Source organism: Urtica dioica, chromosome 2 (assembly GCF_054948205.1).
Source record: "Urtica dioica subsp. dioica isolate 48M chromosome 2, U.dioica_male_clone48M_v1_H2, whole genome shotgun sequence".
NCBI classification, from domain to species: Eukaryota; Viridiplantae; Streptophyta; class Magnoliopsida; order Rosales; family Urticaceae; genus Urtica; species Urtica dioica.
The window spans coordinates 49,602,028-49,625,953 of NC_142757.1; the positions used below are offsets into that span (position 1 = coordinate 49,602,028).

At 37.7% G+C, this 23,926-nt stretch overlaps 2 protein-coding genes across 4 annotated transcripts; both read right to left on the minus strand.

The window, feature by feature from the left end:
- Positions 1-3,293: 3,293 nt before the first annotated feature.
- LTP6 (lipid transfer protein 6) lies at positions 3,294-5,094 on the minus strand. Its single transcript, XM_089607023.1, has 2 exons — positions 4,486-5,094; positions 3,294-3,575 (listed from the first exon to the last, which is right to left on the minus strand). The coding sequence occupies exons 1-2, from the start codon at positions 4,845-4,847 to the stop codon at positions 3,566-3,568; spliced, it is 372 nt and encodes a 123-aa protein (XP_089463149.1). The 5' UTR covers positions 4,848-5,094; the 3' UTR covers positions 3,294-3,565.
- A 2,336-nt stretch (positions 5,095-7,430) lies between these two features.
- Positions 7,431-23,332, minus strand: LOC149405280 (general transcription and DNA repair factor IIH subunit TFB1-1-like). 3 transcript variants are annotated; one of them, XM_089607027.1, is made up of 22 exons: positions 23,144-23,332; positions 22,177-22,275; positions 21,511-21,589; positions 21,328-21,389; positions 21,128-21,191; positions 20,824-20,968; positions 20,416-20,491; positions 20,226-20,321; positions 20,037-20,081; positions 19,864-19,920; positions 19,547-19,702; positions 19,358-19,423; positions 18,293-18,416; positions 18,074-18,130; positions 17,877-17,989; positions 17,599-17,790; positions 17,388-17,501; positions 17,221-17,298; positions 17,057-17,104; positions 16,920-16,988; positions 16,605-16,825; positions 7,431-7,585 (listed from the first exon to the last, which is right to left on the minus strand). In XM_089607027.1, exons 2-21 carry the CDS (start codon positions 22,255-22,257, stop codon positions 16,742-16,744), a joined length of 1,806 nt encoding a protein of 601 aa, XP_089463153.1. In that variant the 5' UTR covers positions 22,258-22,275; positions 23,144-23,332; the 3' UTR covers positions 7,431-7,585; positions 16,605-16,741. The 3 variants fall into 3 exon arrangements, with proteins under 3 accessions (XP_089463153.1, XP_089463151.1, XP_089463152.1); XM_089607025.1 differs by lacking the exon at positions 7,431-7,585 and adding an exon at positions 16,046-16,363; XM_089607026.1 differs by lacking the exon at positions 7,431-7,585 and adding an exon at positions 16,046-16,363 and having other exon boundaries at positions 22,177-22,307.
- Between the last annotated feature and the right edge of the window lie 594 nt (positions 23,333-23,926).

A 23,926-nucleotide genomic window follows, 5' to 3' on the forward strand; every position in this document is an offset into this window, starting at 1 on the left:
GAGAGAGCAAAGTATCACCAAAAAAAATGAGACGAAACGACGTCGTTCTATAAAGCTTCTCTTGCAAGATTAACTCCGGCTAAAATCAGAGCTGGATTATCTCGAAAACCCATTTCGTCCTCACTCCTTCACTTCACTGTATCACTCTCGACCTCAAATTTCTAGGGTTTTGCGAAAATCAACAATCGCGATGAGAAGAAGATCGGCGCGGTTGTCTTGCGCCGGAGTTCCTTCATCCTCCGATTCCCCCGATTCTGTAAGTAGTCCAATTTTTACTCAAGCTTAGCTCAATTCACTTCCGTGACGTGCGATTAATTGTATGGATGAACAAACAATTGGGCAAATCCTTCAACGGCTCTATAATATGTTTTTGTTCAGGTTGAGTATTTCAATACTCGGTTTACGTTACTATCGTTCCTTAAAAGGGCGAGAAGGCTCAGCGAGGAGCAAAAGAAGGCGATAGAGAAGACTGGTTTCGGGAATTTGCTTCGGATTCCCAATCAGTCGCTGAACAAGAGCTTGTTGCTCGAGCTTATGCGCCGATGGGATTCAAAGAAGCACTCTTTTGCTCTCCCTTGTGGGGATATTTGTCCGACATTGAAGGACGTAGCGCTGACTCTGGGATTACGAGTCGTCGGTGTTCCTGCCGAGCTCCAAGACGAAGAACCTTTTCTCGATCTGGAAACCTGGTACGGTGCTGATCTATGGAAGCGCAGCGTCACAGTCGCTTCGGTCGAAAGCAAACTCGACTCGCTCGGGGAGATTTGCAACGATGACTTTGTGAGGACCTTCTTGCTCTTCACGTTCGGGAATTTTCTTTTCCCAAATGCAGACGGGAAGGTCGATACTCGCTATCTGTCTCTTCTCAAGGATACCGAGGTAGTTCAGAGCTATGCCTGGGGTCAAGTTGTTCTTGTGCACTTGATCAAGTGGCTGGACAAGAGAAAGGAAACGAACGCTGTGTATGTTGGAGGGTGTCTTTTGTTTCTTCAGGTGAGCGTGTTCTTGTCCATCTATTAAGTTTTAGTTTATAATATTTGTGTTGGAGATGTATATGGGCTGAGCATTTATTTTACAATGGTATGTAGATATGGTCTTTTGAGCACATTGACATCGCTCGGCCAGCCTTGTTGGATGTGTTTGCTCCGTTTCCTCGCGTCTGTCAGTGGGATAAAACTAAATCCTCCAATAGAGAGCAAACTGTTTTGAAGTTTAAGGATTTGAAGGACAGTGAGGTAGTTTAAAGTCTAAACCCCTTTTTATATCTTGTTTTTATTGATATGGAAATTAAATTGGTAATGAGCTAGTCTCTTTAGCAGCGAGACGTAGATATAAGAATAGGAAGATGAAAAAAAAACCTCTTTTTAAGGTTGTTTGTGATCTGTCCTCCGCATGTTTACATCAGGTGACTTGGGAGCTTGAACCGACTTCTTGGGAGTTGGAAGTGGATATAGTTAAAGAGTTATTGGAGGCACAAAGCAAGGAAATAGAGATTTTTGAAGCAGAAAGCTCTTGTGCCAATTCAACAGATAATAATGTGAGCCACTCTAGCATGCTTTGGTTACCTTTCAGTCCACATTTTATTTTATTCAATAGTGATTCGACATAAAGCTGGATTGAAGAAGCATTTTTTTATCATAGTGTCTAGAATTAAAATAATTCTCTTTTAAAAAATAAAAAACAGGATGGTAACTTGGAAATGAGACTTCAATTCGGGAATCAGGAGGTTATTTTATTAGAGACGGAGTCTGAAACCAGTCGCTATAGTGATGGACAAAGTAAACGAGAAGTCAATTTGGATAGCCCTGATGCGACACACTGTTGCTCAGAGCCATGTAGCTTGTTAAAGTTACAGAAGCAACCAAATCAATTGGATGTACACGATGATTTCGTTACAGAAATTGATGACGTGAGTTATTTTTCTCGGTCGTTATTCTTTTTTTTTTTTTTTTTTCTTTTTTACCAATTTTTATACATCTCTTAAATTGAAAACATATTTATCTTATAGGAGGACGAAAGACCTAGAGTGCAGATATTAGAAGAGCAGAACATGCAACTTCATGAGGAATTACAGCATCTTAAAATGGAAAATGAATTGTTGAAATCTTCACGGTCAGAGTTAGAAGAGCATATTGCAGAGCTAAAAAGAGAAAATGATGACTTAAGAAAAAAAAACCAGGCTATAAGTATTTCAGGAAATGATTTAGCAGACCGATTAGAGAAAGTTATCTTGGATTATTAGTACTGTTGGTGAAGTATCCCAACCTGCCGTAGAAAATTGTAGTTTTAGCTTTAAAGGCAAAGCTTATGTACAGATGTATCAACATAGAATGTAAATTATTTTGGTTTTCAACTGTATAAATGAAAAGATTTTATTTCAGTTTTAACTTTTGGTTCCGTGCAGTAAATTTACAATAGAGTTCTCCAGTTTTTCGTTCTCTTTTGCCTCTGTTACTACTGGTGAGTTCACCTTGGTGGGATTAGCATCAGATCTTATCTGTCTTAGTTTTAGATTTGACAGAGATTTGGAGCTAAACTTTTCCTTCTATCCAGGTAATGCTAGCTTGTCCTCAGTGTCACACTTCTTTATGTTTCTTCCAGCAGTTTTTCTTCTTCCTAGTTTGATGGGCACTTAAGTTTTATGATAAAGAATTATAATTTCGGGCAACTGGAATATTGAGAAAACCAGAAATCAAATTTAGTTACTTTTAATTGACATTATGTATTTGCTCTGGTCCCCAAAGGACAGAATAATGTCAGGGACTTTAGAAATTCAGTTTAGTGGCTGTCCAAATGCCGAACTGAACATGATCATATTCAACAACATGGATGATAACGACAACTTCCAAGAGTTCGTTCTTTGTTTGCTGATATATTTTTAATCGTATTATATGCCAACTGAGCATTTCACGAGCAATTCAGTGACGCAGCTCGAGCAATTCTTTGGCGCTAAAAGATAAAAATCGAACGAAGATATGGTGAATGAATTCCATACATACCTTTTTGGATTCATCTATTGCTTTGGTAGGCATTATATCGCTGTACATATAGTTTCTTTGCTAGAAGAAAGCTTCCTAGAAAATAACGGTTAGCTTAAATGTCATTCCGATACTAATCAGACGGAGTCTAGGATCGTTTTCATACTTTATAAGGAAAAAATTAAACATTTTCTGGCTGTGAATATTTAGAAGTCGTTTTGAGGTTTGTTTTGTTCCATTTTCCAGTCTCAGTTTGGCTGTTCTTGGCGGTGACATTCCGGTTTTTTGTTCACCAATGGTTATGACAATTGAACGAAAAGAAAGAGCGAGCGAGCAAGAAAAGCAAACAAGGTACATACTATTATCATATCAAGTACGTAGTCGTAACAGTTACACCATGTAACCCGTTACCAAAATACACACCACAACCAAGCTTATCATAATACTTGATTCCACCAAGAAAAAGCACAAAAGTAGATTACATGCATGTAACTTCCACTGGAGTTTTTGAAGGCACCAACTTTATTCTAATACGTGCACTAAATATCATATCGTTTCGTCTCCAGTAGAAACCTTTGCCTGCATTTTCACTTCACACTGCAAAACAGTTTTAATGTACTATTGTAAGCAAACAAAAAAACGCAGATCTCTTACCACATAAAGTCTGTAAAGCTAATGAAATATAAGATTGGATTAGTAAAGGGAAATGGTCTATCTTATATTGGGCTCTTAATTATTACTTGATTAGTGTTAATTTCGTAGGTCCCCCCCTCCTGTCTAAACCTACAATTTCCGGAGAAGTGAAAACACTAACAATTGCTAGGTGGGTACCTCTTTAGAGATCCTAAAATCTAGAACCTCATGGAAATAAACCTAGGTTAATTTCGAGCCCTTTATCATACCAAAATTTGTTACATTCTCACTTAAGTTATCTATAATAGTAAAAATAAAATAAAAAATCCTAAAATCCAAGACCTCTTGGAAATAAACCAAGGTAAATTTTGGGTCCTTGATAACACCAAAATTAGTCAAAATTCTTACTTAAGCCGTTTAAGAAACTATTATAGTAAAAAAAAAAAAAAAAAAAAAAAAACAGGACCCCAGAGAGGTGCTAGGACTACTCAAGTTAGCAACAAGACGACTAAATCTGTGTAATCTTTTTTATTACAGAAAAGTGGAAAAATAATCAACTTAAACGTTTGACATTGCTAAATAGCAAACGTTCATTAAATCTTAGATAAATAGCCATTTTCAGACGTAAATCCTAGGTAAATAACCAATGTTTGTTATATTAAAGTGGCTATTTACCTAAGATTTACCAAACATTAGCTATTTAACAATGTCAAAACGTTTAAACTGTCTACTTTTCTAATGAACCTTTTTTATTACTTGTGTACGTATGAGTGATCACATATATATATATATATATATATATATATATATATATATATATATATATATTTGGTTCTATATCATATCTCGTTTTGGAAGGGTAAGATTTTGAGACCTTTTGCAGTCGGTGGAGGGGCTGATCTTGTAGGGGATATTGAGGCCGCACTTGGCGGGGAGGCCGGCGGCGAGGTCGGCGTTCTTTTTGCTGTAAGAGAAGCCGTTGACGGCGCTCTTGAGGCAGCCGCACACCCCTTGACGATCCTCGGTGGTCTTGGCCATCCCGTAAAGCGTCTTCACTCCGCTGCAGCACGGCCCCGGCACCGCCGCCCCTCCGTTCGTCACGTACGACACGCACGGCATCAGCGACCGCACCACCTGCCCGCACGTCACCGCCCCCTCCGCCGCCCCCGCCCAACTCACCGCCGCCACCGCCGCCACCAGCACCGCCACCTTCACCGTTGCCCACCCAGCAGCCATTTTTGAAAACTGACTTGATAGTGTGTTGTTCTTTGCTCTACTTGAGAAGTATTTGTTACTATGGGATATGATGGTCTTACGTTGTTTGTTTTACTCGTGTATACTATATATAGGGGAAACGACCGAGAGAGAGGTTGTGTGTGTGTGGTTCGGATTTTAATTCTTTTGGTGAAGTATGGTTGAGCGAGTTAAATGCTTTCCATTAGTTTGGTTTTTAAGAGCCATGCTTGTTGTAAGATCACCCTCTTTTTTTTTTTTTTTAAGGCTTTGTTTATTTATTTTTATTCGTATTTATGAAGTGTAAGTGTAACATCAACTCATCTACTGTGCTAAGCGGTGAGTTATCTTTTATTGTCTGTCAAATTTAATTTTTTATTTTATTTTTGTTGAACTACCAAATTAAGTACTTCAAGCTGTAATTTAATGAACCATATGTTTTTCCTATTATATTTGGGGTAGGTAGATGTATGATCGAAAAAAGATAAATAAAAAATAATTCTAATTACAAAGTATCATATTAAAATATCAAATAATTGGTTGCATAGCCATCTTAAACATTAGTAATTTGGTTTTAGTCAACTTTTCGTTAATTTTCCGTAAATAGCCATCACGTGGCAGTTTATTAATTGAATTAGTTGTACATTTTTGCCCTTACGCTATTTTAATTAGGCAGTTTTTTTTTTAAAATTCTGAATCAAATATTGAAACCGAATAGGGAAGTTTTCAAATTTGAAATTTGAATTTTCCAGCAGATTTGGAAAGTTCTCAGCCCATTAATTGTTATGTATTTGGAAATTTTAGTGTTGACTTTAGGTAATTAGTTTCTATTTTCGTTGCAATTCATTATGGATAAAATCTGTAAATATATTCTTCATTTATTGATATTATTTTGTCTTCCATATATTCATAATTTTCAAAATTTTCGTGCCCAAAATATTTCCTGAATTTTTTTTAGTTTAGTTACACGAATATACTATAAATATGCTTCGTATTTACAATGAATATACTGTAAATAAGCTTCGTATTTACAATGAATATACCGTAAATAAGCTTCGTATTTACAATGAATATACTGTAAATAAGCTTCGTATTTACAATGAATATACTGTAAATAAGCTTCGTATTTACAATGAATATACTGTAAATAAGCTTCGTATTTACCAATCGGCCAAAACTCAAAATCAAAGACACGGCCAAACACTTTCATGAAGCCACAACCCACATTCAATGTACAATTTCGAGCATCCAATCATATTAATCAGCCATAATCAAGCATCAAAGAACATCAAAACCACGGAATTCCTCTTGAGAACTCAAACCCCAAAATCAATCTTCAATACCCTAATTTTCGAAATCAATTTGGGTAAACAAAACCTCACATTGTTTATGCTAGAATTGAACTCTCCAGCACACTTCCACCTATTCTCCGGTGTCTCTTCGTCGGCGGCGCGCTCGGCGGCTCGCGGCGGTCGCGCGCGGCGGCGCTCGGTCTCAGCGGGATGGCGCGCGCGAGGAAGAGAAGCTCGGGCTCGGACTGGTGCTGGTGGCCGCGTGCAGAAGAGAAGAAGGAGAAGAAGACGATGTTTGGTCCAAGCGCCGATGAAGAAGTTTTTTCGCCGAAGAAACCAGAGCACGCGAATAATTTTTTTGTGTTTTCAAATTGAGATTTCGTGTTTGAAATTTCTGTTTCTATGAGAGAGAAGATTGCGTGTATCTGTGGTTTAATTACAGAGTTTAGTGATGCCCCTCGAAAGTTGCGGCAATTATTATCCGAAGATATTGCTTTTAATGATTTTAATTTTCGTGAGGTTAATGAACGGGAACGTTTGGGAGGTTATTTTGATATTTTTATCTATGTAAATAAATTGGGCTGACTATTAGCACGAAATTAACCAAATGTTGGCTAAATCCAAAACTGTCTAAATTGGAAGGCTATTTAGCTATATAACCCTTAAAATATTAGCAAAATTTTAAACCATGTACGTTATTAGATGTTCTCTATTTATCTTTGATTTTTTTTCTTAATCTTAACAAAGTTGACACTGCCATAGCTAGCTTTATTAAAACATCTCCAACTGATTTTTTTTTTTTTTTTTGGATTTCATCAGGATCTCCCCAACCATCTTTTTGAAATTTGGGCAAATTGAACTTGAACAAATTGGAATTTCACTTCATTCCGGACCCCCTTAAAAAATCAAATTCTGCTTGGGTACTATTTGTAGACATTGGATTTGATTCTGGTATCTGTTTGGTTGGAGGGATTTAGTGCAAATAAAGGTGTAATTATGACATAAAGAAGTTTGGTAGCATACAGATTCACCTTACGAGGGTCGTTTTCGTTCAAATTTGAAAACTAATAATGACCACTTTCGAGATAGGTGATTATTGTCGCAAGCTCTATTGAGATTTTTTGGTCGAAAATTGAATAGGGTCCTTTTGTCTTTTCATCCTTTTATTTCGATCAATGTTTTATTAAAAAAGATAGAGGGAAGTCCCTGTAGCAAACTAGCAATCAAGCCTTTGAGGGGGAAAAAAAAAAAAAAAACCCTACCAATCAAGCCACACGATATATCATACATGACAGAATCCACAAACAATGCCTAAATAAAAAAGAAAAAAAAAACCTGATCCTAGAGAAATATTGTAGAGTTTGAACACCCCACTTAATATTTCAAGCCATATTCCTCAAAGCTAAGAAAAAAAATAATTTTGCAACTTCAGTAAATTTTCACTTGATGCTGCAAAACAAAACGAAAATACGATCAGAACATAACACATACGACCAAATATATGCCATACAATTTACTGAAAAACGTCCAAAGAGAATGTGTGAAAATCAAGAGATTCCGAAGTATGACTCTTATTTGCATATATCACTACTGTTGGAATATTAGAGAGAAAATGGACAATATTGAGTATGTATTGTCTATTAAGCTGCTGAGTTTAGGCAAAATTTTGAGTGGGGTCCACTCAATGAAATTTGATAATTCTTTCGTATTATTCTTTCTTGCGGAATGAGGTATAATATCGATTATAATTTTGCCAAAAACGGAGCTAGAATGAATGAGAAATTGATGTGTGGAGTATGCTTTATGTCACAATGGACGAACTGACTAAGTCAGTCCAGCTCGACTGGACGAGGCGAGCTCAATTGGACGAGCTCGACTGGTCCAGCTCGACTGGACGAGGCGAGCTCAATTGGACGAGCTCGACTGGTCCAGCTCGACTTGACGAGGCGAGCTCTACTAGACGAGCTCGACTGGACGAGCTCGACTGGACTTAGTGGCGAAGTCAGTTCGACTGGACGAGCTGGACTGGAAGAGCTCGACTGGTCTAAGTGTCGAAGTCTCTCCAGCTCGACTGGACGAGCTCGACCGGACGAGATCGACTGGACGAGCTCGACTGGACTTAGTGACGAAGTCAATTCGACTGGACGAGCTCGACCAGACGAAGAGACAGAGCGTACGTTTGAGACTTAAAGCCAACAGTTTGGATTCTTCAATCCAGTGGTTCTTTGAGCATTAAGTACTCCTTATGGCTGTGTAATAATGCCATTAAGGTTGAAAACGTTTGACTGTTCACTTGGTCGTGAGTTGAAGACCGTGTATTAAATGGTTGTTATAACCTGCAAGTAATTGCCTTGAAGGCTGGACAGTTTTTGGAACTTCAAACAATTCAGCCTTGGCCTTTATATATTGAGGCTTGATTTTCTCATTCGAATACACAGAAAAATTCACAAGTGTTTTTACTGCTTCTCTCAGTTCCTTATCTCTCCCAGAAATTGTTTTTCTTTTGTAGTCGGTGTTCAGTCTGTTACAGGTTTAGTTCGCCGGGGAAGTTAGTTTGGTGCAACCTCTTCTCATTCCGCCGTTGTATCCTGGGAGGTAAATTGCTCGTCGTTTCCGGCACCCACGGGGAGGGCAATATTACTTTAAGGAGACCGTCGAACGGTCCTCGGCGTGGCTTCCTTTTGTTTATATTTTTTGTTCATAATAGTGTTGTGTTGTATTTTTTTTTCCTTTTCTTCAAGCTGTCAGTTTTTATTTTCCAGAAAAATAAATATTTTTCTAGTAATATATCTAACAATCTTAAAGTAGTATCCGCTCTTAGACAGCTTGCTCTTGGAAGGAGTTTTCGTATTTATTTTTATTTGTGTTGATTGTTTCAACAATTTAATTTGGGTGTTTTCTTTTGTAGTAATGGAAAACAACAACAACAACACCTTTGTGAACGGAGTGGATGCGTCGGGGAATCCGATCATCCCGCTGCCTTCCAACGTGGAGGTATTGACGACCAACGCCTCAAACCCGAGCATCGTCGTGCAAAACTTGGAGGAGGCTTCGGCCGGGAACGGACCCGAGGGTCTTGTTCAATCGATGGCGGCTATGGCCGTGAACGGACCCGCGGGTCTTGTTCAAAATGCGGGCGCGGTCCGAGGGCCTCCCGTAATGATGCCGGCCGAGAAACCGGGGAAGTTCGATGGCTTGAACTTCAAAAGATGGCAACAAAAGATGCTATTTTATTTGACCACCATTGGTCTTGTACGGTTTTTGACCGACGATCCTCCGACTCTCCAAGAGGACGAGACCGATCCGAAAGTGAGAATGGCGTTTCTCGCTTGGAAGGATTCCGACGATTTGTGTCGGAATTATGTGATGAATTGTCTAGCGGACTCCCTATACAACGTGCATAGTTCCAAGGCGTCTTCGAAAGAGCTTTGGGAATCACTAGATCGGAAATACAAGACCGAGGACGCGGGCTCGAAGAAGTACATAGTGGGCCGCTTCCTCGAGTTCAAAATGGTGGACAATAAGACGGTCGTGAGTCAAGTGCAAGATTTACAACTTATCTTTCACGAGATTCAAGCCGAAGGAATGACAATTAGCGAGTCTTTCCAAGTTGCCTCCGTCATCGAGAAGCTACCTTCGGGTTGGAAGGAATTCAAGAACTACCTTAAACACAAGCGAAAGGAAATGAGTCTTGAAGATTTGGTGGTTCGCCTTAGCATAGAGGAAGACAACCGTGGCTCCGACAAGAGGTTCAAAACCACGTCCGAGAGAGCCAACATCGTCGAGCATGGTGAAAGCTCGAGAGGCAAGAAGCCCGCCAACAAGCTTGGGGCTAAAGGGGCTGCCTTCAAGAAGAAGAACCAACAAAAGTTTGTTGGAAAGTGCTTCAACTGCGACAAAGAAGGTCACCGCGCCGCGGATTGCCGAAAGCCGCAAAAGAAGAAGAAGAGTGAGGCGAATGCCGTCGAGACCGAGAAAGATGACCAATTTCTCGTCGCCGTGGTCTCCGAAGTGAACTTGGTCGATTCAAACCCCAAGGAGTGGTGGTTAGACACTGGAGCTACCCGCCATGTTTGCTCCGACAAAACCGCGTTTTGCTCGCTCGACATGCGCCCGACTGGGGAGAAGCTGTTTATGGGAAATTTGGCCACCTCCGACGTCATGGGGATTGGCCATGTCATCCTCAAAATGACCTCTGGGAAGGAAATGAAGCTCACCAACGTTCTCTACGTACCCGACATTAGGAAGAATCTTATTTCTGGAACTCTCCTTTGTAACCATGGGTTTAAGATGGTTTTTGAGTCTCAAAGGATTGTTCTTAGTAAAAATGGGATGTATGTGGGTAAAGGCTATATTAAAGATAATATGTGGAAGATGAATGTAATCGCCATTACTGGCAAGAATGATAATGAGAATGCTTCCTCTTCTGCGTATATGCTTGAGTCATCTAATTTGTGGCATGGTAGACTTGGTCATGTGAATTATGATACTTTGCGCAAATTAATTAATTTGGATTGTATTCCAAAATTTAATATTGATTCTAAACACAAATGTGAGATATGTGTTGAAGCCAAATTAACGAGAACATCTTTTCATAGTGTTGAAAGGAAAAGTGAGTCACTTGAATTAATCCATACCGATCTATGCGATTTGAAATTCATGCCTACGATGGGTGGTAATAAATACTTTGTGACTTTTATTGACGATAGTACGAAGTATTGTTATGTGTATTTGCTTAAAAGCAAAGATGAGGCAATTGAGAAATTTACCATATACAAATTGGAAGTTGAGAATCAACTTGGAAAAAAGATTAAAACGGTGCGTAGTGATCGTGGAGGTGAATGTGTGGAACCATTTGGTACATTTTGTGCTCAACATGGAATTATTCATGAAGTCACTCCACCATATTCTCTTCAATCGAATGGCGTTGCCGAACGAAAGAACCGGACTCTCAAAGAGATGATGAATGCAATGTTGCTAAGCTCGGGGTTACCACAAGAAATGTGGGGGGAAGCCATTTTGGCTGCAAATTATCTTTTGAATAAGATACCTCGAAAGAAAGAGGATAAATCCCCGTCTGAATTATTTAGAGGAACGAAGCCTTCCTATAAATACTTGCGAATGTGGGGGTGCTTGGCCAAGGTTTTGGCTCCCGCACCTAAAAGGATGAGGATCGGTCCGAAGACCGTAGATTGTGTATTCATTGGCTATGCACATCATAGCAATGCTTATCGCTTCATTGTACACGAATCTAAGAATCCTGATATAAACAAGGTTCTATTATTGAGTCTAAAAATGCATCGTTTTTTGAACATGTATTTCCGTATAAGACTAAAGAAGATGAGCCGAGTTCGTCAAATCAACAATTTGAGAATATAGAAGATATATCTCAAGATTTTGATGAGGAATCCGAGGATGAGATAGAATCTGAACAACCTCGAAGAGGTAAGCGAGCTAGGGTGGAGAAGTCATTTGGATCTGATTTCCTTACCTATATGTTAGAGGCCGAACCTCTAAGTTATAAAGAGGCTGTAAATTCAGTCGATGGTCACTTATGGAAGGACGCCATAAGAAGTAAAATTGACTCAATAATGCATAACCACACGTGGGAACTAGTTGACATTCCTCCTGGAAGTAAAACTCTTGGTTCTAAGTGGATCTTCACAAGGAAGATGAAAGTGGATGGCTCAATTGATAAATACAAGGCGAGACTTGTAATTAAGGGTTATAGTAAAAAAGAAGGTCTTGACTAATTTGATACTTATTCTCACGTGACGAGAATAACATCTATAAGATTGATTATAGCCATTGCCACAACCTTGAAATCCATCAAATGGATGTCAAAACTGCTTTCCTAAATGGTGATCTCGAAGAAGAGATCTATATGGACCAACCCGAGGGGTGTGTAGCACATGGGCAAGAGAGGAAAGTATGTAAATTGATTAAGTCATTGTATGGACTCAAACAAGCCCCAAAACAATGACATGAAAAATTTGACAATGTAATGATGTCAAATGGCTTCAAGATCAACGAGTGTGACAAGTGTGTCTACATTAAAACGACCGAACGCGGTTATGTAATTTTGTGTCTATATGTAGATGATATGCTTATTGTTGGGAGCAATGAAAAGCATGATGAAATCCACAAAAGATATATTGAATTCGAGATTTGATATGAAAGATTTGGGATTAGCCGATGTTATCTTGGGGATCAAGATTAAAAGAACATCAAATGGACTTGTTTTGAGTCAATCACACTATGTTGATAAAATTCTAGACAAATTTGCAAAGAATGATAGTGGAGTATCTAGAACTCCTATCGACGCTAGTCACCATTTGTCTAAGAATAAAGGAGATAGCGAGTCTCAAAAGGAGTATGCTAGAATAATAGGAAGTCTAATGTACTTGATGAATTGTACTAGGCCTGACTTAGCTTACTCTGTAAGTAGACTTGCGAGATACACGAGTAATCCAAGCTCTGAGCACTGGAAAGCAATCGTGAAAGTACTGAAGTATTTACGATTTACTCGTGATTATGGTCTACACTATACTAGACATCCCGAAGTCATTGAAGGTTTCACTGACGCGAGTTGGATATCTGATATACAAGACTCTAAAGCCATAAGTGGATATGTATTCACTTTAGGTGGTGCAGCTGTGTCTTGGAAATCCTCAAAACAAACCGTGATAACTAGATCCACGATGGAATCTGAGTTTGTTGCTTTGGATAAGTGTGGTGAAGAAGCTGAGTGGTTAAGAAACTTCGTAGAGGATATTCCAAATTGGATAACACCTGTGCCTGCAATAAGTATATATTGTGATAACCAATCTGCTATTGGTAGAGCACAAAGTGTTATGTATAATGGTAAGTCTAGACATATCCGTCGACGACATAACACCATAAGACAACTTCTCTCGTCTGGAGTCATAAGTGTTGACTATGTAAGGTCCAAAGACAATATTGCGGATCCGCTAACCAAGGGGTTAAATAGGGACCAAGTAGAGAAGATGTCAATAGGAATGAGACTAAAGCCCATGAAATAAAAGTTTTAGCAAAGGAAACCCAACCATGATGACTGGAGATCCCAAGAACTTGGTTCAAAGGGACAACCTAACTGCTAGAATGAAGTGAGGTCACTGTGGGGGAAAACCCCGGTCCTATTCCTATGATAAAATCAGTGACACCCGTAAGAGGCTAAGCATTGTGCTTTTAATGATTCTTTGAAATCGGATCTTTGAGATACCGAACGAGTAATGCGGGATTACTCTTTGTCGTAAGGATCACCTATGTGAGAGAGAAGTGAGGCCGCTTCAAAAGAGAATTAAAGGGGCGTAATTCTTTAGAAAATCTTACAGAACCAGGCGCATGTTCAGGGCCGAAATGAACATAACCATGAGAACTAAAACCTGTGGCAGGAAAATATCAGCGAGATATATGCTCATCGTTTATATACAAACGACTAACAGTTCAAGGACATCGTGTCTACTGAGTAGTCCGTAAACATGACATACTTCTACGAGGGAAGGTTCAAGGACTTTGTCTACCTATCCTATACTGGTATTGACCGTAGAACTGATCACCATATTGAGTCGTGTCGAGTTTTTTTGTTGTCGTCATGCAATTTCATTCATGTGGGGGATTGTTGGAATATTAGGGAGAAAATGGACAATATTGAGTATGTATTGTCTATTAAGCTGCTGACTTTAGGCAAAATTTTGAGTGGGGTCCACTCAATGAAATTTGATAATTCTTTCGTATTATTCTTTCTTGCGGAATGGGGTATAATATCGATTATAATTTTGCCAAAAACGGAGCTAGAATGAATGAGAAATTGATGTGTGGAGTATGCTTTATGTCACAATGGACGAACTGACTAAGTCAGTCCAGCTCGACTGGATGAGGCGAGCTCAATTGGACGAGCTCGACTGGTCCAGCTCGACTGGACGAGGCGAGCTCAATTGGACGAGCTCGACTGGTCCAGCTCGACTTGACGAGGCGAGCTCTACTAGACGAGCTCGACTGGACGAGCTCGACTGGACTTAGTGGCGAAGTCAGTTCGACTGGACGAGCTGGACTGGAAGAGCTCGACTGGTCTAAGTGTCGAAGTCTCTCCAGCTCGACTGGACGAGCTCGACCGGACGAGATCGACTGGACGAGCTCGACTGGACTTAGTGACGAAGTCAATTCGACTGGACGAGCTCGACCAGACGAAGAGACAGAGCGTACGTTTGAGACTTAAAGCCAACAGTTTGGATTCTTCAATCCAGTGGTTCTTTGAGCATTAAGTACTCCTTATGGCTGTGTAATAATGCCATTAAGGTTGAAAACGTTTGACTGTTCACTTGGTCGTGAGTTGAAGACCGTGTATTAAATGGTTGTTATAACCTGCAAGTAATTGCCTTGAAGGCTGGACAGTTTTTGGAACTTCAAACAATTCAGCCTTGGCCTTTATATATTGAGGCTTGATTTTCTCATTCGAATACACAGAAAAATTCACAAGTGTTTTTACTGCTTCTCTCAGTTCCTTATCTCTCCCAGAAATTGTTTTTCTTTTGTAGTCGGTGTTCAGTCTGTTACAGGTTAGTTCGCCGGGGAAGTTAGTTTGGTGCAACCTCTTCTCATTCCGCCGTTGTATCCTGGGAGGTAAATTGCTCGTCGTTTCCGGCACCCACGGGGAGGGCAATATTACTTTAAGGAGACCGTCGAACGGTCCTCGGCGTGGCTTCCTTTTGTTTATATTTTTTGTTCATAATAGTGTTGTGTTGTAATTTTTTTTCCTTTTCTTCAAGCTGTCAGTTTTTATTTTCCAGAAAAATAAATATTTTTCTAGTAATATATCTAACAACTACAAATGCTTAAATCTAGGTTTGGATAGAGCTTTAGTAAAAGAACTTTTTTTGAAAAATACAAGACCATGTATTACGATCACATACATATACACACATACCTCTTGCGCACTTGGATGAGGTGCTGATCTTGAATGGGACGATTACCCGGCAACCCAAAGTTGGTATAGATATATATTATATTATATATATATATATATATATATATATATATATATATATATATAAAATATATATCTTTCATATAAATTAGCTCATCACAAAATTGAGTCTTTTAAAGGCCACACGGATCGTATCATCTATGCAAACCCATTTGACAGCCCATTAGTTTGGTTTTTAAGAGCCATGCTTGCTTGCTGTACAATCACCCTCTCCGCCGGGTAATAAATTCCACGCTACGTGAGTGTCGATTTATTTTGTTATTTTTGGACCTATACTACTTTTTTTGGGGGGGGGGGGGCAGTTTTTATGAATTTTGTTTATTTATTTTTATTAGTATTTATGAAGTGTAAGTGTAACATCAACTCATCTACTGTGCTAAGCGGTGAGTTATCTTTTATTGGGTCAAATTTAATTTTTTTATTTTTGCTGAACTACCAAATTAAGTACTTCAAGCTGTAATTTAATGAACCATATTTTTTTCTATTATATATGGGGGTACATGTATCATAGAAAAAAGATAAATAAATCAAAAAAATTCTAATTACAGAGTATTATATTAAAATATATTTAAATCAAGTACATTATTAGATGTTTTCAGTTTATCTTTGATTTTTTCTTGATCTTAACAAAGTTGACACTGCCATAGCTAGCTTTATTAAAACATCTCCAACTGAATTTTTGTTTTTTTTTTTGGATTTCATCAGGATCTCTCCAACCATGCTTTTGAAATTTGGGCAAATTGAACTTGAACGATTTGGAATTTCACTTCATTCCGGTCCCTCCCCAAAAAATCAAATTCTGCTTGGGTACTATTTGTAGACATTGGATTTGATTCTGGTATCTATTTGGTTGGACGAATTTAGTGCAAATAAAGGCGTAATTATGACATAAACAAGCATGGTAGCATAAAGATTCACCTTACGATGGTCGTTTTCGTTCAAATTTGAAAACTAATAATGATCACTTTCGAGATAGGTGATTATTGTCGCAAGCTCTATTGAGATTTTTCGGTCGAAAATTGAATAGGGTCCTTTTGTCTTTTCATCCTTTTATTTCGATCAATGTTTTATTAAAAAAGATATAGATGGAAGTCCCTGTAGCAAACTAGCAATCAAGCCTTATTGTAGAGTTTGAACACCCCACTTAATATTTCAAGCCATATTCCTCAAAGCTAGGAAAAAAAATAATTTTTGCAACTTCAGTAAATTTTCACTTGATGCTGCAAAACAAAACAAAAATACGATCAGAACATAACACATACGACCAAAATATATGCCATACAATTTACTGAAAAACGTCCAAAGAGAATGTGTGAAAATCAAGAGACTCCTAAGTATGACTCTTAGTTGCATATATCACTACAAATGCTTAAATCTAGGTTTGGATAGAGCTTTAGTAAAAGAATTTTTTTTGAAAAATACAAGACCATGTATTACGATCACATACATATACACACATACCTCTTGCAGTACTTGGATGAGGTGCTGATCTTGAATGGGACAATTACCCGGCAACCCAAAGTTGGTAATATATATCTTTCATATAAATTAGCTCATCGCAAAATTGAGTCTTTTAAAGGCCACACGGATCGTATCACCTATGCAAACCCATTTGACAGCTCTCCGGTTTTTGTTGACTTCTTATGTTGTTCGTCATAATGCTGAAAAGCAGCATCCAAAGCCTGCACACACAAAAAAAAGAAAAAAAAAAAGAGAGATGTGATCGTGATCAACACTGATATAGGTTCACTGTTCGTAAATGGAATAGAGGTTGACCTGATGCATCGGCCGAACCAGGAGAGAGACTTGATGTCGAAATTCGGATTGCACAGACTCCTTAAGTTCCTGCGTATATAACCAAAATTATTATACTGAAGAATACACGGGGGAATTTCGGGCTAAAGAGATATTACCTCAAGCTGACGGTATATTTGTGACATAGCATCTTTTAATCTGCTAACCTGTATTTCATAAACGGAAACGCGTCAGACGACTCCCGGGAAAAAAAGCAGAAAAAAACTCAACGAGAACAATATGTGGATAATAATAACAAGCACATGTAAACTAAAGAACTGACCTTTGTATGAAGACAAGGTGCGGTGATTGGATACGAAGACCAGAAATGTCTCAGTAATTCTTGAATAGAAACCCAATGCTGATAAGTGGACCAAGAAGAAAAGAAAGTATCTTCATCAAACATTAGAAGAGGTCTTAGTGTAACCAAAACAAGGTTTATCAACTCACGTGCAAAATTTGTTCTCTCGTCGTGTTAGGCAAATTGTCCAAAATACTCTCCTGAGAATTCTTTCCCAGTTGGTACTTGGAGCTCGAGATATTTTGGGTCAATCCGTTTAGTACCTACACCAAAAAACGAAAAGAAAAAAAATTAATAATTTTTTTACTCTACGTCGTATGCCCTTTAATTGTTATTTTTTTACATCCTGTATTTTGTTACCATCAAAGCAACTTCGGGTTTCACTATGGGATTGTTCAATCCTGAAGCCCTGACTTTAGATATGGAATCTCTTAAAAAACCATATGCTTCATCAATGCTGAGGCTTGATTTTGTTTGTTCCGCTCTGTTCCGCGAGTCATCCAAAGTCTTGAACGCATTAGCTTGTTGAGCATCGAAGTAGTCACGAGGATCCTGGTTTCAACAAACCACAATGAGAAAGGAGAGTATGGATGAATATAGAAAAGAATATCAGTGTCTTAATTGACATGCTTTGAAACCTTGATACAAAGCGTGGCAAAAGGCTGTTCGGGAGGAGCTTGGAGGTCTTCTATCTCCATCATCCGAGAGAGCCTATCGAGCCTATCCTGTGTTTTGTCCCCAACAAGTTCTTCTGCAAAGCCAGTGGGAGAGAAATATGCTTGAACAAGGGTCTAAGTCAAAGCAAGTATTGATAGCGCGATTAACCAATACTAACCTTTCCTAGACTGAACAATCGCTTCAGCCACAGTTCGCGGATCTTCCAAGTCCACATCTGCTCTCATATTTACAAGTCAAAAATCATCTACCTTGAATCGAAAAAATGTCGAGAAAACACGAAATGTCTATACAATCGAACTTTAAGGAATACACGAGAAATGAAATAAAGCAGTACAAAATTCATATATATATTTTTTTAATAACTTGAAATACTTACCTACAGTTCTGCCTTCAAGAACAACAGCACCTTGTCGGTTTAGATCTTGTGACAAAGTCCTTCTGTACTGCTCATACTGTGGGTCGTTTGTTTCCCTGTCAGCGTCACGAAATATTCCATGATCCTGAGTATTAAAGTATACTGCCACATAAGATATAACTCATAAACAAAATTTTGACAATAATCAGAGAGTACTAGGATATATGATCATTATAGAAGTGATCGCTATACGCCTTTTTTTTAAGGGAAAATAACACATTTATACCCTGTGTTTTAGTGAAATGTCGAGTTTAACCCTCGGTTTTCAAAAATGTCGAATTCATACCCTCTGTTTAACTAAAATGACGAAATTATACCATATGTTTAACTAAAATGACGAAATTATACCCTGAAATAGACAACAGTGTCACAAATATTCTTTTTATTGACTTTTCATTGACGTTGACTATAATATTTATAATATAAACACCAATTATCTTTATTCATTCGCGTCATATATGTAATTTATTTAAAAACTAAAAAATAAACAACAGTTTCTTAATCGTGAAGAACACAGAAAGAGGCAAAGGGGTAAACATCGATAGTTGATAGTCATCAAAATCGCATATTCGAACAGAGAATCCAAGATTTAGAGTTACAATTCGAACACGGAATGAAGTCATTTCTTAGGCGGTATGAGTTTTATTATTTAATTTCAATTTAAGGCTATTTTTATTTCAAAATTGAGAATTTGGAAATTAGGGTACTGATTTAGATTTGATTCGATTTTTCTTATATAAGAGTTAATATCAATGAAAGGGAGATTTGTGACGCTGTTATTCATTTCAGGATATAATTTCGTCATTTTAGTTAAACAGAGGGTATGAACTCGACATTTTTGAAAACTGAGGGTTAAACTCGACATTTCACTAAAACACAGGGTATAAATGTGTTATTTTCCCTTTTTTTAAAAAGAAACTAGCGTTATTTTTTCAATTTATTAATGTTACATTAATAGTATACAAATCGATGGGCTAGGCATTGTATCCAAAAAGATATCAGATAGTATTCAGTAAAACTTCGTACCGGAAGATGCGTATAGTCATCCCCTATATCTGCTTCCATATCCAAAGTGGGATCAACTCGTCTGATCTGGCAATTCAAACATAAAAACCACACATGTGGAAACTTTAATCATAAGCAAGGAAACTTTAAAACTCATATTAAAATTTATTTTTAAGAGAAAGATTTAAAGATCTCTTTTTAAAGAATCACCTTTCTGCGAGCTTCTCTTGCCAATATGTTATCATTCTTGAGGAACATGGCTAGCTCCTCGTCTTCAGCAGCCTCTGCTGCGACTGTCATGACATTCCTCGAGCTATGAAGGTATTCGGCTCGAAAATATTTCGTCCAAAAGTCCTTTTCAGTCATCTGAGTAACCATATAACAGAGGATCGTTTGAGCAACGTATCAGCACGTCTCGTGATCATGGTACCACTATCCGGAAAACCATGTAAACGCTAGATCTTAAAAGACTTACCGACTGCTAGAGGAATTGTAAATAGAATACATAGCTTTGACATTAGTAGTACCTTAGTCGGAACAAGTTTAAGGAATGCCTGGTGTACAGCTGGTTTTAGAACGAATATCTGACAAGCCGAAAAAAATTACATGAAGAAGAAGATAAACAATATGCACAAAAAAAATCTGAAAAATACTTAAATGTAACAAAGAGCCGATGAATGGAGAAACAAAATAGACATACCTGATATTTGATCTCCGGAGTCAAATTAAATGTAACCTTGTTTGTCTTCAGAAAACAAAAAAGAAGGAAAAAAGAGGGGAAAAAAAGAACAATCATGAGTTTCCAGTGTTGGAACAAAAGATGGAAATAGCAGTAAATGAACTAGTTGATTGAGAGAGAGAGAGAGAGAGAGAGAGAGAGAGAGTCTACCCGACCATCAGCCATAGGTTTGGAGTCTAATATCATTGTACTTTTGAAACCAACACGCTGTTTTAACTTTCTACTGCCATCACCGTCAAGCAACTTCTGTATTTTCTTATGTCTACAATATTAGATATGACGATACAATCCTTACACGAATCAACCACATGGCTGATAGAGAAGAGGTATAAAAAATGACCTTTCTTGTTGCCCAAAATTCCGCTTCCGTCAAGATTCCACCAAGCACAAATTGCTTATGAAGTTTCAGCAACTCGCTGTGAAGACATAACATTAGCGCCACAAAGAGAAAGTTCAAGCAGGTAATATCATTGTAACGATCCTAAGGTGTGTATCGAATTCCGATTTTTATGTAAATCCAATCAGCACAGAAATTGATGAAGTTTCAGCAACTCGCTGTGAAGACGTAACATTAGCGCCACAAAGAGAAAGTTCAAACAAGTAATATCAATGTAACGATCCTAAGGTGCATATCTGATTCTGATTTTAATTTAAATCCAATCAGCACAGAAATTGAAAAATAAAAGTTATTAGTCAAAGCATTCTTTCATATTAATTCATTAACACGTCACAAGAAAAGATTTTTCACCTATCTTCCCGTAATAGCCTCATTCGGTGCTCCATTTCTGCCGTGCTGAGCTGCTCATCGGGAAACACAATTGGGGATTTCTCGGGAACAACTTTTGCAGCAGAAGCAACTTTAGTAGCGTCCCCAGACTTTGCAAGGCAGTTTCCTACACCCAATAGAATATTGGAAGACTATTGTTGTAAAATCTTTGCTAAACAACTTGGTCCAATATTGAATAAAAGTACAAATTTCGACGGGAAACAAAAAAAGAAAAAGAAACGGTGTCTGCTAAATAGAACTGGGTTCAGTGTGCACAAAGGATTACCAACAAACTCTCGGCACACATGGAGGTCGGAAAAGCTTTCAAACTCGAATATGTAACTTCCACCCTGTAACAACACAACATCGATTTTACCTGCTAAAATTTCAGTGGATACAAACATAAACTTAAAGAAAAGGCAACGCAGAAAAAAACTTTTAGGAGGGATGAAACCCTGTGATCACAATTCTACAAACTAAGGAAACCTGGTCATGGGTGAGGTTAAGCCAAGGTGGTTTATTTGATCCCTCCTTTGTATTTTTATGACCTGGAATCAACAATAAAAAATGAAAAGAAAGAGAAAAAGATCAAGTGACAAATTAAACTCAACTCGAGATAATTTATAAGTTCAGGATCTTGCAACAAACAAGTCTGCGAAACAAAAATACCTTTAATGCGTGCAAAATCTACATCCAATTTTGAGGCAGATGCTGGATTGCTAGGCTTGAATAATAATTTCCGTTCATTCTGACACATTGGATGTAATAATAATTAACATCAAGACCCTTTGAGCAATCAAAATAATCACTTTCCACCTTTCCTAAGAAGCTCTAAGCTCCGGTTCTTCATCGTTACAAAGTTAATCTCAACAATCGAACAACTTCCACATTTTCATTTATTTTCAGTAGTCTTAAAATCTACAAGCTATTTGCAAATCCAAATCATCGTAAATAGCCTGACCAACGAAATTCTGCTCACACTAACCAATAATGACCAACATTAAAAATAAAATAAAAAACAGCATCTAATTAATTATTTTATTTTCTGTTCAACAATCATATAAACAGTTCCTGACCAACAAGTAGAAGCTATATAACAAACAAACTGCCTTAAACACTTTCCTAAAAGCTTTCAATAACAACCTCTCTTGTCAATCCAAGTAAAACAGAAACTTGATCTCATAAATTGCACCGAGTTGTAAAATCAAACAACATTCACACTAGAGTCTCAACTACCATCCAATCACCAAGCAACTCACGCTGGTCGAACTGAGGATTCAAACACCGAGTTCAAACATTATATTCAAGTGATATCAATTCACAAAAAAATCATACCATTTTTATAAGACCAGGAGTTCCAGGGTCTTTGACTGAAATCTTGTACTTTGCTCTCTTAATTACTTCAGTATTCGCCATCTTCGAGACCGAACCAACCTTAACGATTCAAATTATTTACAGATCGATCACTACCAAAAAAGAAAAGAAAAAGAACATATAAAACAAATTAGAATCTATAGTTTTGTATGATATGTTACATTAACTAGAACCACAGGTTCATCTCTTACAGCGAAGAAATTATTGAAAAGTTGAGTGTCGATTCAGAGCAATAAAAAATCAAGATTTTGACAGCTTTAGCTTTCACAGATAATGCAGAAGATAAGAGCTTGGTTGATAAACTGTGTTTTTGTTATGATTGATTTGTGATAACATGAGTTTTCTTGTGTGGATTTTGAATATATTACACTCATTCTTTATCGAGCAATGGAATATTTGTATAACTCAATACACTGGATGATAGGAAAATAACAATAACACAGTTTGAGCAATCAAAATCTACAGTTTATACTATGCACCAAGGTTTTAAAAAAACGTTAAAAACGTACGTACTGAGGCGTGGAAACGGTAAAACGCCCAGAAAACGCCTCAGTAAGAGTACGTTTTAGGTCTGGAAAATGACCTCGCTTGAACACCACTTTGCAGATTTGGACTTGTTATAAAGATTTTTTCTTTTTCATTTACTTTTATTCAGTTTCTACTAAGAAAAACGCAACCCTAAACTTCTAAGTCAACACCCAGAATAAAATCCCCCAAAATCCAAATGCACGAACAAGAACCATCATCTAAGCCCTAAAATCAGGGAATGCTCTACATGGTATATCTTGATTAGACTTTGCCAAAAACGGAATTTGAATTTTAGACGATTTCAAATTACATAAACTAAAAACACATCAATTATATATTTTCGCAATGAAATATGGAATTCAAGCAATACTAATCAACAAAATAAAAATAAAAAACTAACCAAATGTTTGGGAGCGACTGGCTACAGGGTGGCGAGTATTCCCTCGTCGCCGGAGCTGAGACGAAGATGGGATGAGGTGGGTTTGCGGGATTGGCCGATCGAGCGAAGGAGAAATGAGAAATTTAGCTGAAGGGGATTTGTATTACTAGCCAGATTTAAATAATATTTCAACACTATAGCCCAACCTTTCCAAATCTACTCAATTATAATTGTCTTAATAGAAATTTCATTTTCTAAACTAGAATTCAAACATTTATTTTTTCTCTCTCTCTCTTTCTTCTCTATCTCTCACTCCTTTGTCGCCGTAGAAGTTGATTTTCGTTTTTACCCTTACAAATTACAACATTTTGTTTCATACACTTAAAAGTTTCAATTTTAAGTGAGTATCTCTCTTAAACAAATAATACCTCATCTCTCAAATATACCATTCTCTTTTTCATTTTTTTTAATTTTTTTTTTTAAAACAAAACAACCTGTTCACTCTTGCTTGCTGAAGAGAACGCATATTGAAAAAAAAAAACAGCCACTCATACGTGCTTGGCACACCACACCAATCATCAAGTGAAGCTTCATTCGGGCGGAAGACATTCTGGTGGCGAAGACGAGTTCCGACGACGGCGACGATATTGACGGTGCAAAAACTCTAGCCCTAAACAAACTATGGCTTTGTGTTTAGGTAATTTCATCAATGAAATTTTTATATTTTGAGTTTGATACTTATTTTGTTGTGTTAGATTGAAAACTTTGTTAGATTTGAACCAGAAAAATATGTATCCAACTCAA

Excerpts from the sequence above, each read along its gene's own strand:
- LTP6 (XM_089607023.1), bottom strand. The coding sequence starts at position 4,847 with ATGGCTGCTGGGTGGGCAACGGTGAAGGTGGCGGTGCTGGTGGCGGCG.
- LOC149405280 (XM_089607027.1), bottom strand. The coding sequence starts at position 22,257 with ATGGCGAATACTGAAGTAATTAAGAGAGCAAAGTACAAGATTTCAGTC. Across the intron at positions 19,921-20,036 it reads CTCCGGAGATCAAATATCAG|ATATTCGTTCTAAAACCAGC; the intron begins GTATGTCTATTT and ends TCGGCTTGTCAG. Across the intron at positions 17,502-17,598 it reads AACCCGAAGTTGCTTTGATG|GTACTAAACGGATTGACCCA; the intron begins GTAACAAAATAC and ends TTTTTGGTGTAG.